The sequence below is a fragment of the Carcharodon carcharias genome, chromosome 4, assembly GCF_017639515.1.
Source record: "Carcharodon carcharias isolate sCarCar2 chromosome 4, sCarCar2.pri, whole genome shotgun sequence".
Lineage (NCBI taxonomy): Eukaryota > Metazoa > Chordata > Chondrichthyes > Lamniformes > Lamnidae > Carcharodon > Carcharodon carcharias.
Window position 1 is genome coordinate 161,839,790 of NC_054470.1, and position 17,053 is coordinate 161,856,842.

The window sequence follows — 17,053 nt, forward strand, 5'->3', positions numbered from 1 at the left end:
TGCATCACTTCAGAGATAATGAGGTGCAAGTTTCTGCGATACTGCCAAATAGCTCTTATTGTTAGAGGGTCAAGGCTAGACATAGCTTCAGCCATTTTAAAATATATATTACTTCGATATAATTTTACTAAAAATGTAGAGTGTGAGGTCTTAGCCCCATTACAGTGACAATCAGTAGAATTCTGCGTTACATCATGATACAAAAATTAAAACTCAGCTTCATATAAAAAGAATTGAATTTGCTTATCCTTTAGCAATAACAATCATTTTCCTTCGGGAACAAACTGTTTTACCAACGGCCAACAAGTATTAAAACCCTACCAATAGTTTCATACTGAATCTATAAAATATAATTCTGTCAAGTGAAACCTTGAATTATACATTTCTCTTTGCTTCTGTAGTTTTTTTGCAATTAAAAATGATAAGCTCAGAATCACAATCACAGCATTGTTATGGTGCAGAAGGAGGTCGCTCGGCCCATCATGACTGCACCGGCTCTCCAAATGAGTATTATAACGCAGTGCCATTCTCGTACCTTTTTCTCGTACTCTTGCACATTGTTTCTATTCAAATACCCTCTTGAATGCCTCGATTGAACCTGCATCCACCACACTTCCAGGCAGTGCATGCTAGACTCGAACCACTCGCTGAGTGAAAAAGTTTTTTCTCACATCACATTTGCTTCTTTTGCAAGTCACTTTAAATCTGTACCCTCTTGTTCTCTTTCCTTTTTTCGAGCGGGAACAGTTTCTCCCTATCTACTCCATCCAGCCCCTCATGATTTTGAGCACCTCTATCAAATCCCCTCTTAGCCTTCTCCAATCTATCTTCACAACTGAAGTTTCTCATCATTAGAACTATTCTTGTAAAACTCTTCTGCATCCTCTCCAATGCGTTCACATCCTTCCTATGGTGTGGTGCCCAGAACTGCACACAACACTGCAGCTGAGGTCTATCCAGTGTCTTATATAAGCTCAGCATAACCTCCTTGCTCTTGTCCTCTATGCCCATATGCTTCATTAGCTGCTCTTTCCACCTGTCCCGCCACCTTCAATGATCTATGCACATATACACCCAGGTCCCTCTGCTCCTGCACCCCCTTAAGAATTGTACCCCTTATTTTATATTGTCCCTCCATGTTCTTCCTACCAAAATGCATCACCTTATACTTCTCTGCATTGAACATCATCTGCCACCTACTTGTCCACTTCACCAACTTGTCTATATCCTTTCAAAGACCTACACTGTCCCCGCACAGTTTACAATGCTTCCAAGTTTTGTACCATCCACAAATTTTGAAATTGTCCCATTCACACCAAGATCTAGATCATTAATATACATCAGGAAAAGCAAGGGTCCCAATACCAAAATAAATATTTTCTTTGTGGAATTAATACATACCCACAAGTTATCTAATGCTTAAAATTCTCTCAAATTTATAATTCAGTATACAATGGCATGTCTGAAGTAAAATTTCTTATTTGTTCATCCTGAAACTGATGTTTTGCTGCAGGCCCTATCACTACACGACTGCATCACCAAAGAAACGAGTCAGTGAAAATCAAAAAGTAACCCCCAAAAATCAAAAAGTAGCCCTCAACAAAATTAAGCTAGACCCTTTCTCAAAAAAGGGTCCCCCCCCCAAAAAATTGACCTCTGCTGGCGCACTATAATTACAGCATATGCCATTTATAAGATACACAGAAGCAACTTTCCAAGGCTCTTTTGACAGCAGCTCCCAAATGCACGATCCCCACAGCCGAGAAGCATAAAGGTAGCAGGTGCATGGGAATATCAGCACCTCCAAGTCGCAAACCATCCTGACTTAGCATTGTTCCTTCCTTGTCACTAGGTCAAAATACTGGATCTCCCTCCCTGAAAGTACTATTATGAGTACCTTTCACCACAGGGACTGCAGCGGTTCAAAAAGAAGTGTCCTCCCATCACCTTCTCAAGGACAACTAAGGGTGGGCAATAAATACTGGGCTTGTGAACAATGCCATATCTCAGAAAAATCTAGTGTGCCATAGATGTAAAGAATTGTAATTGCACTCCTTCAATATTTTTAAACCAGCAAAATTGGAATAGAAGTGTCCTTTAACATGCTAGGGGTACTGTACAGTACAAAAAAAGTGTTTTGTCAAATTTTAAGCTGCAGTTGTAATTGACTTTAATTTAACTATATTTTGTATCACACACTGTGCATAATTAAATACTTAGCAATAAAGGATTAGCACCTATATTGAGATCACCCATCTGAGGTACTTATGATGTCAGGTATCATTGGCAAAGAGTTAAGAATTTAAAAAATAAAAAAAGCTCAAAGCAACTTAAACATAACTTAAACAAGCCAGGGAGTTCAAGTCAAATTGAATACAGAGGTTCAAACACCTATAAATGCTTCAGGTACACAGTACTGTCATGTTTTGCCTCACCTGAATCTCTCAAATGAGATGAGTTTCTAAATCACTCTCTTAGCTGTTCTCTATGTATTAAATCTCTTTTCAAAGGCAAAATTCCTCATTGCATGCATAGAATGATTATTCTGCAAGGTCAGCATTTTCAGAAACTATGTCAAATAAGAATTTGAAAAGCCTGAGTTACCTGTGTATATTATCTTGGCCAGAAGGCACAATCCCAACATTAGCCATGTTTACCACCTTATGCACAACCGCCTGGCCGGAGGAATTCTGTGGAGAACCTGTGATCGCTGTAGAATTTTCATTCATTCCTGTTAGTTTTCCTGCAAATGTACAATTTGTGTGGTTAGATAAACTGACAGTTAAAAAAACATTGCCAGCTATTAGCATTGTTAATATTACATAAAAATATTTTCTGTACAGCACGTATTTCCTCACATAAATTTAGAAATCACTAGTTCAGCTTTAGAAATGTATTTAAAAAAATACCCTTAGAGGCAAAAACAACAAAAAAATCTAATTCTAAAATGTTAATGCACATTTCCTTACAATTGAGAATTGTATAGTTCTTGATGCACAATTTATTTTCACACGATATAGGTCATCAATGTCAGAAAATCTAGCCAGCTACCATAGCAGGTACAAGCAGTAACTGCTATTTGGCACAGAAATGCTCGAGTGACAGCAGCAACCTACAACGTACATTTGAACAGTTGAAGCTGGTTCCATATTTCCATTGCAAACGTATCCCAATTTTGCGGAGGAGATAAAAACTTATTGAATATGCAAAAATAATGATTTCATATGAATCATTGCACTTTATGGGGTCCTATTCATTCACCCAGTGCAAAGATATACCCATCAAATCTACACAATGAAAATCATGTGCAACACCAATGTCTGACAACAGAGTAACAATGAGATAAAAACAAAAAACAAAAAACTGCGGATGCTGGAAATAAAAAACAAAAACAGAATTACCTGGAAAAACTCAGCAGGTCTGGCAGCATCGGCGGAGAAGAAAAGAGTTGACGTTTCGAGTCCTCATGACCCTTCGACAGAACTAGGCGAATCCCAGGAAGGGGTGAAATATAAGCTGGTTTAAGGTGGTGGGGGGGTGGGGGGAGAGAAGTGGAGGGGGGTGGTGTGGTTGTAGGCAAAAGCAGTGATAGAAGCAGATCATCAAAAGATGTCACAGACAGCAGAATAAAAGAACACATAGGTGTTGAAGTTGGTGATATTATCTAAACGAATGTGCTAATTAAGAATGGATGGTAGGGCACTCAAGGTATAGCTCTAGTGGGGGTGGGGGGAGCATAAAAGATTTAAAAATATTTAAAAATAATGGAAATAGGTGGGAAAAAGAAAAATCTATATAATTTATTGGAAAAAAGCAAAAGGAAGGGGGAAGAAACAGAAAGGGGGGTGGGGATGGAGCGGGGAGGTCAGGACCTAAAGTTGTTGAATTCAATATTCAGTCCGGAAGGCTGTAAGGTGCCTAGTCGGAAGATGAGGTGTTGTTCCTCCAGTTTGCGTTGGGCTTCACTGGAACAATGCAGCAAGCCAAGGACAGACATGTGGGCAAGAGAGCAGGGTGGAGTGTTGAAATAGCAAGCGACAGGGAGGTTTGGGTCATTCTTGCGGACAGACCGCAGGTGTTCTGCAAAGCGGTCGCCCAGTTTACGTTTGGTCTCTCCAATGTAGAGGAGACCGCATTGGGAGCAACGAATGCAGTAGACTAAGTTGGGGGAAATGCAAGTGAAATGTTACTTCACTTGAAAGGAGTGTTTGGGCCCTTGGACGGTGAGGAGAGAGGAAGTGAAGGGGCAGGTGTTACATCTTTTGCGTGGGCATGGGGTGGTGCCATAGGTGGGGGTTGGGGAGTAGGGGGTGATGGAGGAGTGGACCAGGGTGTCCCGGAAGGAACGATCTCTACGGAATGCCGACAGTGGGGGTGAAGGGAAGATGTGTTTGGTGGTGGCATCATGCTGGAGTTGGCGAAAGTGGCGGAGGATGATCCTTTGAATGTGGAGGCTGGTGGGGTGATAAGTGAGGACAAGGGGGACCCTATCATGTTTCTGGGAGGGAGGAGAAGGCGTAGGGCAGATGTGCGGGAGATGGGCCGGACACGTTTGAGGGCGCTGTCAACGACCGTGGGTGGAAAACCTCGGTTAAGGAAGAAGTAGGACATGTCAGAGGAACTGTTTTTGAAGGTAGCATCATTGGAACAAATGCGACGGAGGCGAAGGAACTGACAGAATGGGATGGAGTCCTTACAGGAAGCGGGGTGGGAGAAGCTGGAGTCAAGGTAGCTATGGGAGTCGGTAGGCTTGTAATGGATATTGGTGGACAGTCTAATCACCAGCGATTGAGACAGTGAGGTCAAAGAAGGGAAGGGAAGTGTCAGAGATGGACCACGTGAAAATGATGGAGGGGTGATCTCTACCTCGCGGAGGCTGAGTGTCAACTCACAGACACTTCCTCCTACCTCTCCCTGGACCATGACCCCACCACTGAACATCAAGCCATTGTTTCCAGGACTGTCACTGACCTCATCTCCTCTGGGGATCTTCCTCCCACAGCTTCCAACCTGATAGTTGCCCAACCTCGGACAGCCCGCTTCTACCTCCCACCCAAAATCCACAAACAGAACTGTCCCGTAGACCGATCGTGTCAGCTTGCTCCTGCCCCACAGAACTCATTTCTCGTTATCTTGACTCCCTTCTCTCTCCCCTTGTCCAGTCCCTCCCCACCTACATCCGTGATTCCTCTGACACCTTACGTCACATCAACAATTTCCAGTTCCCTGGCCCCAACCGCTTCCTCTTCACCATGGACGTCCAATCCCTCTACACCTCCATCCCCCACCAGGATGGTCTGAGGGCCCTTAGCTTCTTCCTTGAACAGAGGCCCAAACAATCCCCATCCACCACTACTCTCCTCCGTCTGGCTGAACTTGTTCTCACACTGAACAATTTCTCCTTCAACTCCTCTCACTTCCTCCAAATAAAAGGTGTGGCTATGGGTACCCGCATGGGCCCCAGCTATGCCTGGCTCTTTATGGGGTATGTGGAACATTCCTTGTTCCAATCCTACTCTAGCCCCCTTCCACAACTCTTTCTCCGGTACATCGATGATTACTTTGGTGCTGCTTCGTGCTCTTGTCAGGACTTGGAAAAATTTATTAATTTTGCTTCCAATCTCCACCCCTCCGTCATTTTCACGTGGTCCATCTCTGACACTTCCCTTCCCTTCCTTGACCACGCTGTCTCAATCTCTGGTGATAGACTGTCCACCAATATCCATTACAAACCTACCGACTCCCACAGCTACCTTGACTACAGCTCCTCACACCTCGCTTCCTGTAAGGACTCCATCCCATTCTCTCAGTTCCTTCGCCTCCGTCGCATCTGTTCCAATGATGCTACCTTCAAAAACAGTTCCTCTGACATGTCCTCCTTCTTCCTTAACCGAGGTTTTCCACCCACGGTCGTTGACAGGGCCCTCAACCATGTCCGGCCCATCTCCCGTGCATCCGCCCTCACGCCTTCTCCTCCCTCCCAGAAACATGATAGGGTCCCCCTTGTCCTCACATATCACCCCACCAGCCTCCGCATTCAAAGGATCATCCTCCGCCATTTCCGCCAACTCCAGCATGATGCCACTACCAAATACATCTTCCCTTCACCCCTACTGTCGGCATTCCGTAGGGATCGTTCCCTCCGGGACACCCTGGTCCTCCATCACCCCCTACTCCCCAACCCCCACCTATGGCACCACCCCATGCCCACGCAAAAGATGTAACACCTGCCCCTTCACTTCCTCTCTCCTCACCGTCCAAGGGCCCAAACACTCCTTTCAAGTGAAGCAACATTTCACTTGCATTTCCCCCAACTTAGTCTACTGCATTCGTTGCTCCCAATGCGGTCTCCTCTACATTGGAGAGACCAAACGTAAACTGGGTGACTGCTTTGCAGAACACCTGCGGTCTGTCCACAAGAATGACCCAAACCTCCCTGTCGCTTGCTATTTCAACACTCCACCCTGCTCTCTTGCCCACGTGTCTGTCCTTGGCTTGCTGCATTGTTCCAGTGAAGCCCAACGCAAACTGGAGGAACAACACCTCATCTTCCGACTAGGCACTTTACAACCTTCCGGACTGAATATTGAATTCAACAACTTTAGGTCTTGATCTCCCCCCTCCATCCCCACCCCCCTTTCTGTTTCCTCCCCCTTCCTTTTGTTTTTTCCCAATAAATTATATAGATTTTTCTTTTTCCCACCTATTTCCATTATTTTTAAATATTTTTAAATCTTTTATGCTCCCCCCACCCCCACTAGAGCTATACCTTGAGTGCCCTACCATCCATTCTTAATTAGCACATTCGTTTAGATAATGTCACCAACTTCAACACCTATGTGTTCTTTTGTTCTGCTGTCTGTGACATCTTTTGATGATCTGCTTCTATCACTGCTTTTGCCTACAACCACACCACCCCCCTCCACTTCTCTCCCCCCACCCAACCCCACCCCCCCACCATCTTAAACCAGCTTATATTTCACCCCTTCCTGGGATTCGCCTAGTACTGTCGAAGGGTCATGAGGACTCGAAACGTCAACTCTTTTCTTCTCCACCGATGCTGCCAGACCTGCTGAGTTTTTCCAGGTAATTCTGTTTTTTGTTTAACAGAGTAACAATATTTGTTTTACTTCCTTTAGATATCACATATCAAACAACTGTTAAATGAAGATGGTCATATTTTCAGTACCGGTTTTTCATCCGCCCTCATCTTACATTTTTTGGACCAATCATTTGTTTCATTTTATTCTGGATCCTGTTCTTGATGCTCTGGTTTAGAATTCAAAAGGTTTGGGCAGTAAACATATTCAGAACGGTACTCTCCAACATATGAAAATAAGGAAGTAGAGGATGTGTACAAAATATATTTAAAAAATTAAACTTGGGTGGGGGGGGAGAAGCTCACCTAATTGACCCATAGATTTCCATTTAAAACTTTCCATCAAGAGAAATTTAAAATTCCACATTTTATTTTCATGTACACAGCCTTGTATAATGAAGCAGGTGAAACAATCAGGCTCCATGGATCATAAATATAGAATACACTACATCAGGCAGTGAAATAGGATTTTTATTTCCATGTGAGAGTTATGGTGCATCTCATGAGTGGAAATAAAAATCCACATTTCATTGCTCTCCATATATATCCCATTTTAAATACCTGTATGATCTTATAGCAAATTTTAATATACATTAAGTTAGTTTTAATGAGGACTATTACAAGCATGGATGTAAGCTTCAGTTTTTCCTAGCAGGATATGATGCGACCTCACATCTTGTGCCGCCTGCCATCTTGAAATGCTCTCAAGTGTTAATTCTGTTCTAGGTTTATAGGACTATCCTGGCCCAGATACTACATGCTCTATCAAGAAATTATGAAGCAGCAATAAATAATTTGAACTGGCTGAAGCACAAAACTTCAAAATTTCTGTCTGAATATGAACAATACAATTGTTATGATTCTACTGACATTACTATAATGACATTACGTACCGGACATTTTACAACAAGAAATAGATAAACTTTATTATAGTGAGCTTTTCAGATGCTACATGCTTGAACCAGGATCCTCAACAAGAAGCCCTGCCCCCCCGATTATCTGCACTTAGGGCTCACTGGTTGGAGTTTCCAAGATCACATGACCCCTGACAGACAGTAGGTGAGCCTATACCTTCAATTACTACATTACCTCCCCCTTCAGTTTTTCTTTTACTGTTTCTATTTACAGAAGACATTTGAATATTCAACAACATATACATATATACAACTCAGGTGATTAAAGATCAAGTCTCTGAGGTGCTTTCCTTATTCGGTTAGAGCAGTGTAGCTCTACCACTTGAGATTCTTCCACTGGATCAACATGATCAGGAACTGCAGTACCAGATACATCATTAGAAAGTGGAAGTTCAGGGTTTGGCAACTCTACAGAAACATTGGGTGTGCCCATTCTAGGTCGATCTGTCACCTCAGGGATTGATGGTTCAATGTTAATCATAGGCGGAATAGTTGGTTGTTGGAACGTCTCTATTCTGAAGATGGTCTAGGCGTTTTCAAAAAATTCGGTCTTCCACTTCCATCTGGAAGGATAAGGGACCAGTATGAGACGATGGTTCCAGGAACCCAACAAGGCCCATTTCCAAAATTCTGCATGAAAACTGTATCTTCCACAGTGAATCTGCAAGCTCTGCCATGAATATCGCAATTCAATTTTTGATTACTCTACCTTCCCCTCTAAGTTTGGAAACACCAGACTTAACCTTGTACATAGGCAGCATTTCATCAATAATTCAGACGATGTTGAACCTGCAGTCGAAAGTCGAGTTTCTAGAGTACCTTGTGATAACCTCTTCATTCCAGGATTGAAAGTCTGAACAGCTCTCTTAGATAAACCATTTGATGAGGGATGGGGGGGGCCGTTTTAATGTTAGATTCCATTTAAATTCATGAATCTCAAATTCTGTCCTGGTAAAGGCCATACGGTTATCAGAAATGGTGATTTCTGGTAGACCATGCATACAAAAACAATGACGCAGCTTCTTGATAGTTGCGCTCAATATTGGCGATCTGCCTTCATAGACACCCATCCATTTAGAATGTGCATCTATGATCAATAAAAATATGGTACCTAAGAATGATTCTACAGAATCAATATGTAGTATAACCCAGGGTCGACCAGGCCACTCCCATGGATGCAATATGTAAGCCAGGACAGTGCAAAAAGGTGTACTCACACACAAATAATATCAAAGCCCAACACTGTATTCTAGCTGATGCTACTGGCGGAATGGCCTTATCCTCACTGAATAAACCCATTAATGGTTTATGGACCGACACAATGGTGAAATGTCACCCATGCAGATACTGGTGGAATTTCTTCACTCCAATATCACTGATAAACCTTCCTTTTCTAGCTGAGAATAACCCTTTTCGGCTGTGGAGGGGGTTCAGGGGACATAGCCAATTGGCCTTTCTGATCTGATTTCTGTATTTTCTTTTCCTGTTTTCTGCAGAGTTTTGTCTCACCCTTCATTTTGATTTCACAGTCAGCCAAGATTGTCTCCAGTGAAATCTTAATTGGCTCAGTTCGTTGGTTGAGCTACCCATGGCTTCATTATCCACTCATCTTACAAAGTTCTACGACTTTTCCTTCTAATGTCTCTTTTGCTTTATTCAGCTGGTTCTTCAGCTCTTCAGTCTCTTTCTTGTCTCTTTTGGCTTCCTCCTGGAACATTGAACATTGTTGAGTCTTCTCTGTCAACTGTTTCTCCAATTGGTTCAGCGTGGCACTAAATTCATTTTGTTTCTGGGTTTTGCGCTAGACCTGGCAGTAGGTTCTTGTCCCACATGAAGAACAGCGCCATGTTGTACGTTTTGTAAAGGCTACGAGTCTCTCGCAGCACTTTCCGTGGCTAGCGTATTTCCATAGCGCGCTTCAAATCGATGCCGACCTCAGAGTAAATGGCACTGAATAGCATGGTTGTGAACTCCATAAACTAATGGGTCCCGCAGCATATCAGTGTGTCCCTGAAGTCGCAGTGTTCTGTCAACTGCTTCAACTTCGCTACAAAGATTGTGATGGACTTTCCCGGGGCCCTTACTCTGGAATTCAGCTGCATTATTCAGGATGACTTCAGCTGGTAATGCGTTTTCACGAGCTCTACTAATTCATTAAAGGACTTGGATTTGGGCGCATTTGGGGCCATCAGACTGCGGATGAGGTTATATGTCTTGCTACCACATACACTCAAAAGGATTGCTTTCTGCTTTTCCTCCACAGTAATTTTGTTCACTACGAAATAAAACCCAAGGCGCTCTACATACTGGCTCCAGTGTTCCATAGTTGCATTTTAAGGATCGATTCTGCCAAAGAGTGGCATGACTGGTGGGTAGTCTTTTCTTTTTTTTTAAAATTACGATGAATTCATGTTAACAAGGTGAGGTGCAGTGTCGCAGGTATTTTATACTCGTCGCCAAGTACAATGACTTGATGTACCAGACAGGTTTCAACAAGAAACAGATAAACTTTATTACAGAGAGCTTTTCAGATGCTACGTGCTCGATCATGACTCTCGTCAGGAAGCCCCGTCCCCTGGATTACCCGGACTTAGGGCTCATTGGTCAGGGCCTCCAAGAACATTACGTGACCCTGATAGACAGCAGGGGGGGCTCTGTTTTCAGTTACTACAATTACTTTGATAGAAAAGTAATCAGCACAAATAATTATTGATATCCTATTAACTATTGTTGCATTATACAAGTACTTTTAAAATAAAATGTAGGCCTTTGTATACAGTTGGAGAAGAAAGCAACTAGACACAAAATTCCTCTGGACACTCTGATGCTGCCTCTTATATAAATAAATCTAACATTAGCTTACAGCAAGACATTGAAACTGCACCAAGATAAAAGCAAAAAACTGCAGATGCTGGAAATCCAAAACAAAAATAAAAATACCTGGAAAAACTCAGCAGGTCTGGCAGCATCTACGGAGAGGAACACAGTTAATGTTTCAAGTCCGTATGACTCTTCAACAGAAGTAAAAATAGAAAAGAGGTGAGATATAAGCTGGTTTAAGGGGGGATGGGGCAGGTAGAGCTGGGTAGAGGGCCAGTGATAGGTGGAGATAACCAAAAGATACATTAACAGGACAAAGAGATGTGAAGGTTATTATAAGTATATTATCTAAGGAATGTGCTAATTAAGGATAGAAAGCAGGGCAAGCAAGGTACAGATAGCCCTAGTTTTGGGGGGGGGGGGGGTGGGGGGGGGGGGGGGGTGGTGTGAAGGGAAGGGGTCGAAATGGGCTAAAAGGTAGAGATAAAACAATGGATGGAAATACATTTAAAAATAATGGAAATAGGTGGGAAAAGAAAAATCTATATAAATTTTTGGAAAACAAAGGGGGCATTGGAAAGGGCATGGGGATGGAGGAGAGAGTTCATGATCTAAAATTGTTGAACTCAATATTCAGTCCAGAAGGCTGTAAAATGCCTAGTCAGAAGATGAGGTGCTGTTCCTCCAGTTTGCGTTGAGCTTCACTGGAACAATGCAGCAGGCCAAGGATGGACATGTGGGCATGAGAGCAGGGTGGAGTGCTGAAATGGAAAGCGACGGGGAGGTCTGGGTTATGCTTGTGGTCAGACCGAAGGTGTTCCGCAAAGTGGTCACCCAGTCTGCGGTTGGTCTCTCCAATGTAGAGGAAACCACATTGGGAGCAATGAATGCAGTAGACTAAATTGAGGGAAGTACAAGTGAAATGCTGCTTTACTTGAAAGGAGTGTTTGGGCTCTTGGACGGTGAGGAGGGGTGAAGTAAAGGGGCAGGTCATGCACCTTCTGCGGTTGCATGGGAAGGTGCCGTGGGAGGGGGTTGAGGTGTAGGGGGTGATGGAGGAGTGGACCAGGGTGTCCCGGAGGGAACGATCCTTGTGGAATGCCTCTGGGGGGGTGAAGGGAAGATGCGTTTGGTGGTGGCATCATGCTGGAGTTGGCGGAAATGGCGGAGAATGATCCTTTGAATGCGGAGGCTGGTGTGGTGATAAGTGAGGACAACGGGGACCCTATCATGGTTCTGGGAGGGAGAGGAAGGTGTGAGGGCGAGTGCACGGGAGATGGGCTGGATACAGTTGAGGACTCTTTCAACCACCGTGGGTGGAAAACCTCGGTTAAGGAAGAAGGAAGACATGTTTTTGAAAGTGGCATCATCAGAACAGTTGCGACGGAGGCGAAGGAACTGAGAGAATGGGATAGAGTCCTTACAGGAAGCGGGTGTGAGGAGCTATAGTTGAGCTAGCTGTGGGAGTTGGTAGGCTTGTAACGCATATTGGTGGACAGTCTATCACCAGAAATTGAGACAGAGGGGTCAAGGATGGACCATGTGAAAATAATGGAGGGGTGGAAATTGGAAGTAAAATTATGCACCACTTGACTTCTCTGGCTTCTCATTTTGTCATTGTTGACATTTCCAGAGGATTAAAATTTGAATTAAAAGCTTAATTTAAATCCAAGTCTGTGAATAAAGTATGTAGATTTAATGAGAAGTTTAGAAAGAATTAGAATGCTCATTCAGGTACTGTACACTAAGGTATGTAACCACTCAGTATATATTCTATTAAATGGGGTCCAATTTGTTCTAGACTGTACACTGGGCTATGTTTCAGGTTTGCATTTAACACACAGATATTGCAATTGTGTTAATTCTAAATACAGTACTGTGTAGAAAAGTCAACACATTATAAATCTCTTCAGTGCAGTTAACAATACTTTGATTTGAATTGTTGAATAAAAACCATATTTACGTGTTAGTTGTGGTTTTTGAAAACAAGCACTTCATTTATCATAAATCTTAAAAGCCCAAAATCCTGCAACAATTCTTCAGACTACCAACTTCAGTATACCTACATTGAGATAAAGGGCATACTTTTACCTATACCAAAAGTTAAGAGGATAAGACAAGGCAAATCACATATCTGCACACTTCCCCAACCGCAGAAAAAGATGATTTAAAACAAAGCTTAACGTCCAATTTACATTATAATGGAAACTATATTTTCATTTTTTTTTAAATGAACACTGTAGGGAGGAAGAAAAATATTTACTTCAAAATAATGCTCCAAACAGTTTAAAAAATGTCATCTCAATAGACCATAACTGTTAAAATTTTACATGCATCAGTTAAACAAAAGGTTTATAAGCTGCTTTCAACCAGACAAAGAAAAGTTCACTAGCTGCAGGCAAGCTAGGCATAAGGTAGTTGGAAAGCACTGTATTCATTTATGATTTAAACCACCTTCATCAAGCTCTATTCAACAGCAAATGCTGAATAAATTAATATAACCATGTTTATGTTAAAAGCCTGCTCCCTCAGCATGTAATTAAAGGAAATGTTGCACAAAGCCTGTACTTTTGTCAACCTCCTGTAAATGGAAAGATGGATAGCACTCAGACAAGTGAATGCAATGCTTCATATTTAACCTTAACGCTCTTGTCATTAATGGTTTGCCTAACTTGTTCTTTAAAAGACAAGGTACTGCTCCATTGAAGTAAAATTAAAAATCAACTATACCATGCTTTTCAGAACAGAAGATTCATTATCTTCAGCTAATGTATTGGCATAAAACACAGTAACATCCTATCAAGTGAGGCGCACATTCAATCTGCCTTTTACTCGTGCTGTTTTATTGTTATAGGCAATTTGTACCACTCAGCATGACAGTGTAAACTGAATCAAGATTAATTTACATGCAAAAGAACACTTAAGAGGAGCAGCATGGTAAGCAAATGTATTGTCTTGATTGCTGAGGTGGAAAAGAACCTGGAAAGAAAAAGTGCTCTATAATTAAGGAGCATCAAATGTGACTGCTTTAAAATAGTTTGGTGCTGTAAAAAGTAAGTATGTGTTGGCTTATTTAGAAAAGCATGAAACAGGAGTAGCAGTAGGCCATTCAGTCCTTTGGGCCTGCACCATCATTCTGGAAGATCATGGTTCATCTTCCACCTCAACTACACTTTTCTTCTCTATTCTATCCCCATAATCCTTGCTTTTCCTTAGTATCCAAAAATCTACTGAATTCTGTCTTGAATATACTCAATGACTGGGCATCCACCACCTTCTGGAGTCGAGAATTCCGAAGATTCTCAAACGTTTGGATGAAAAAATTCTCGTCATCTTAATGGCTAACTCTTTATTCTGAGACCGGGACTCCTAGTTCTAGTCTCCACAGCCAGGGAAAACATCTTGGCTAATCCAAAAGCAAAATACTGCAGATGTTGGAAATCTGAAATAAAACCAGAAAACTCTGCAAGTACTTACTAGGACAGGCAGCCTCTGTGGAATGGGAAACTGAGTTAACAGCTAAATTAATGTAGTAATCTACCGCAGATACGACTAAATGGCTACATTTATTCTTCCTAACTTTCAAAAAGGAAATACCAAACTGAAATTAACTGTATGCCACTCAAATTAAGAAGCCACAAAGCTGTTTCTAGTAAAATTTGCTAAAACTAACACTAGAATAAATTCAGTTTTGCTTTTCTAATTTACAGGATAGTTTTAGCTTTTTATTCCCTACAGAAGTAGTGCTTCTAGAATTGCTCCAGCCCACTAGTATCTTACAAACTTGTGAAAAGTAAGTTAAAATTCTGTTTCATGAGGGATATCAGCAACTTATATAAAAGCAGATGGTTAAGCAGAAGCTAGAAATAAAAAGAGAAAATATTGGAAATACTCAGGCCAGGCAGCATCTGTGGAGAGAGTAACAGAGTCAATGTTTTAGATCATTCACATGCTGTCAGAACTGGCAAAGGTTAGAGAAGTAACAAGTTTTAAGCGAGGACAGAGACAGGGAAAGGGTGATGGGGGTGGATAGGAGAGGAAAAAATGGAGGAATGACTTTAGGGATGATGGTGCAAGGCGAAAAGAGATGAAAATGGAAGAAGTCAAGAAACATAAGGTGAGTATAGAGGTACTGTAAATGGCAGCTAACGTCCAAAAAAAAAGGAACAGTGGTTGTGGTTTGAAATTGTTGAACTCAATCCTGAATCTGAAAGTTGGGGGTGCTGCTCCGTGAGTTTCATTAGAACCTTGTAGGAGGGAGTAGCCAGAGTGGGAGTGGGACAGAGAATTAAAATAGCAAGTGATTGGATGCTCAGGTTTATGTTTGTGGATGGAACGAGGGTGCTTCAGTATTTGATCTCTCCAATATAGAAGTTGGCATTGCAAGCAGTGCAGTATACTAAATTGAAACAAGTGTAAGTAAATCAATGTATCACTTGGAAGTAGTGTTTGGGACCCTGGATAGCAGGAAGGGAGGTGGAGAGAGGGCAAGTCTTTCATTTCCTGCACTTGAATGGGAAGGCGCCAAGGAAAGGGGAGGCAGAAGAGTGGACCAAAGTGTTTTGTAGGGAACAATCTCTTCAGAATTTTGAAAAGGGAGGGTCAGGGATTGGAGATGGCGGAAACGGCAGAGGATTATCTATTGAATGGTACTATTGTAGTTAAGGACAAGAGGAACCCTATTGGTAGTCTGAGGAGGGGTGGAAAGGGATTAAGGCAGAAATGTGACAAATGGTTGGACACAATAGAAGGCCCTGTCAACTATGGAGAGGAATCCACGGTCGAGGAAAAAAGGAAGACAAAATGGAAGCCTAGGTGTGGAAGGTGGCATTGCCAGAGCAGATGAAACAGCTATGAAAAAAAAAATGGGAGAATGGAATAAAGTACATACAGCTATTAGCATGGGAGGAAGTAGAAATTGGATTAAATAAGGTTTTAAAGATTACATTCAGTGAATTACTCCTTATGTTTGGACTGGCTGTCAACGTACTAGCAAACACATCGTTTAGCTAATGAAAAATGCACAAGTTGTAAGTAGTGTTATTTATGATCTCGAGGGAAACTATTAACATTTTAAAAGAAATTTGAACTCCCAGCTATCAACTGAAAGAATGCCACCAGATTTCACATTTTAAACAAAAACCTTTAGTTCAAAGTTCTGAAGAGACTGTTCCCTTCTAGAGGTAAACTAATATGTATTACTAACAACATTATATTTTGTAAACTTATCTTTCAAGTGTAAAAATCTCAACAGGACACTTCACCCTCTACTTTTATTTCTACTCGAGTTTCCCTATGCTTTAAGGGCTCTTGAGGGTTCCTTCACCAAACCACAGCTTTCAGGAATTCACTTTGATTCTCCTGTGTTCCTGCTGTTCCCTGGGGTATGAGATTTCTTGGGGTCCTTCACTAGCATTTAGTTACGTGACCCTCCAAATCTCCTTAAGCACCTCACAATTGTGGGCAAGCATGGGCTTCACTACTTTCTTGCTCAGTGACTCCAATATCAGAAATCACGCCTGCTTTCTGACAGCCCTCTGCAACTAGTCTACGACCCCTGACAGATTCTCTCTGCTTGTCTCAAGGCTGCTTTCAAGCACCAAATGCCAGTTTCTGAGAGAAAACACACAGATAAACCCAAAACAAAAGAGCAAGGGTCCCTGCATAACCAATTCCCGTGGCAACTTGGCACACCTGGGACGTTCCATATAGAGATTTAAAGCAATTAACGTTAATTCTCAAACATGTCCTTTGATCTGAAATGTATATGGATACTTCACATATATATATATATATATATATATATATATAAAGACCTTAAAAACAAAAAAACTGTGGATGCTGGAAATCCAAAACAAAAACAGGATTACCTGGAAAAACTCATCAGGTCTGGCAGCATCGGCGGAGAAGAAAAGAGTTGACGTTTCGAGTCCTCATGACCCTTCGACAGAACTTGAGTGAGTCCAAGAAAGGGGTGAAATATAAACTGGTTTAAGGTGTGTTAAGGGGGGGGTGGGGGGAGAGAGAGAGAGAGAAGTGGAGGGGGTTGGTGTGGTTGTAGGGACAAACAAGCAGTAATAGAAGCAGATCATCAAAAGAGGTCACAAACAACAGAACAAAAGAACACATAGGTGTTGAAGTTGGTGATATTATCTAAATGAATGTGCTAATTATGAATGGATGGTAGGGCACTCAAGGTATAGCTCTAGTGGGGGTGGGG

The 17,053-nt window shown here is 42.1% G+C and overlaps 1 protein-coding gene across 2 annotated transcripts in view; it reads right to left on the minus strand.

Annotated features, from left to right (window-relative positions):
• ap3b1a (adaptor related protein complex 3 subunit beta 1a) overlaps positions 1–17,053 on the minus strand; it is a 338,438-nt gene that overhangs the window by 32,373 nt on the left and 289,012 nt on the right. For both annotated transcript variants that reach the window (XM_041185794.1, XM_041185792.1), the window contains exon 26: positions 2,605–2,743. In XM_041185794.1, the coding sequence (XP_041041728.1) occupies positions 2,605–2,743 (139 nt within the window). The remainder of the gene's footprint in view (positions 1–2,604; positions 2,744–17,053) is intronic.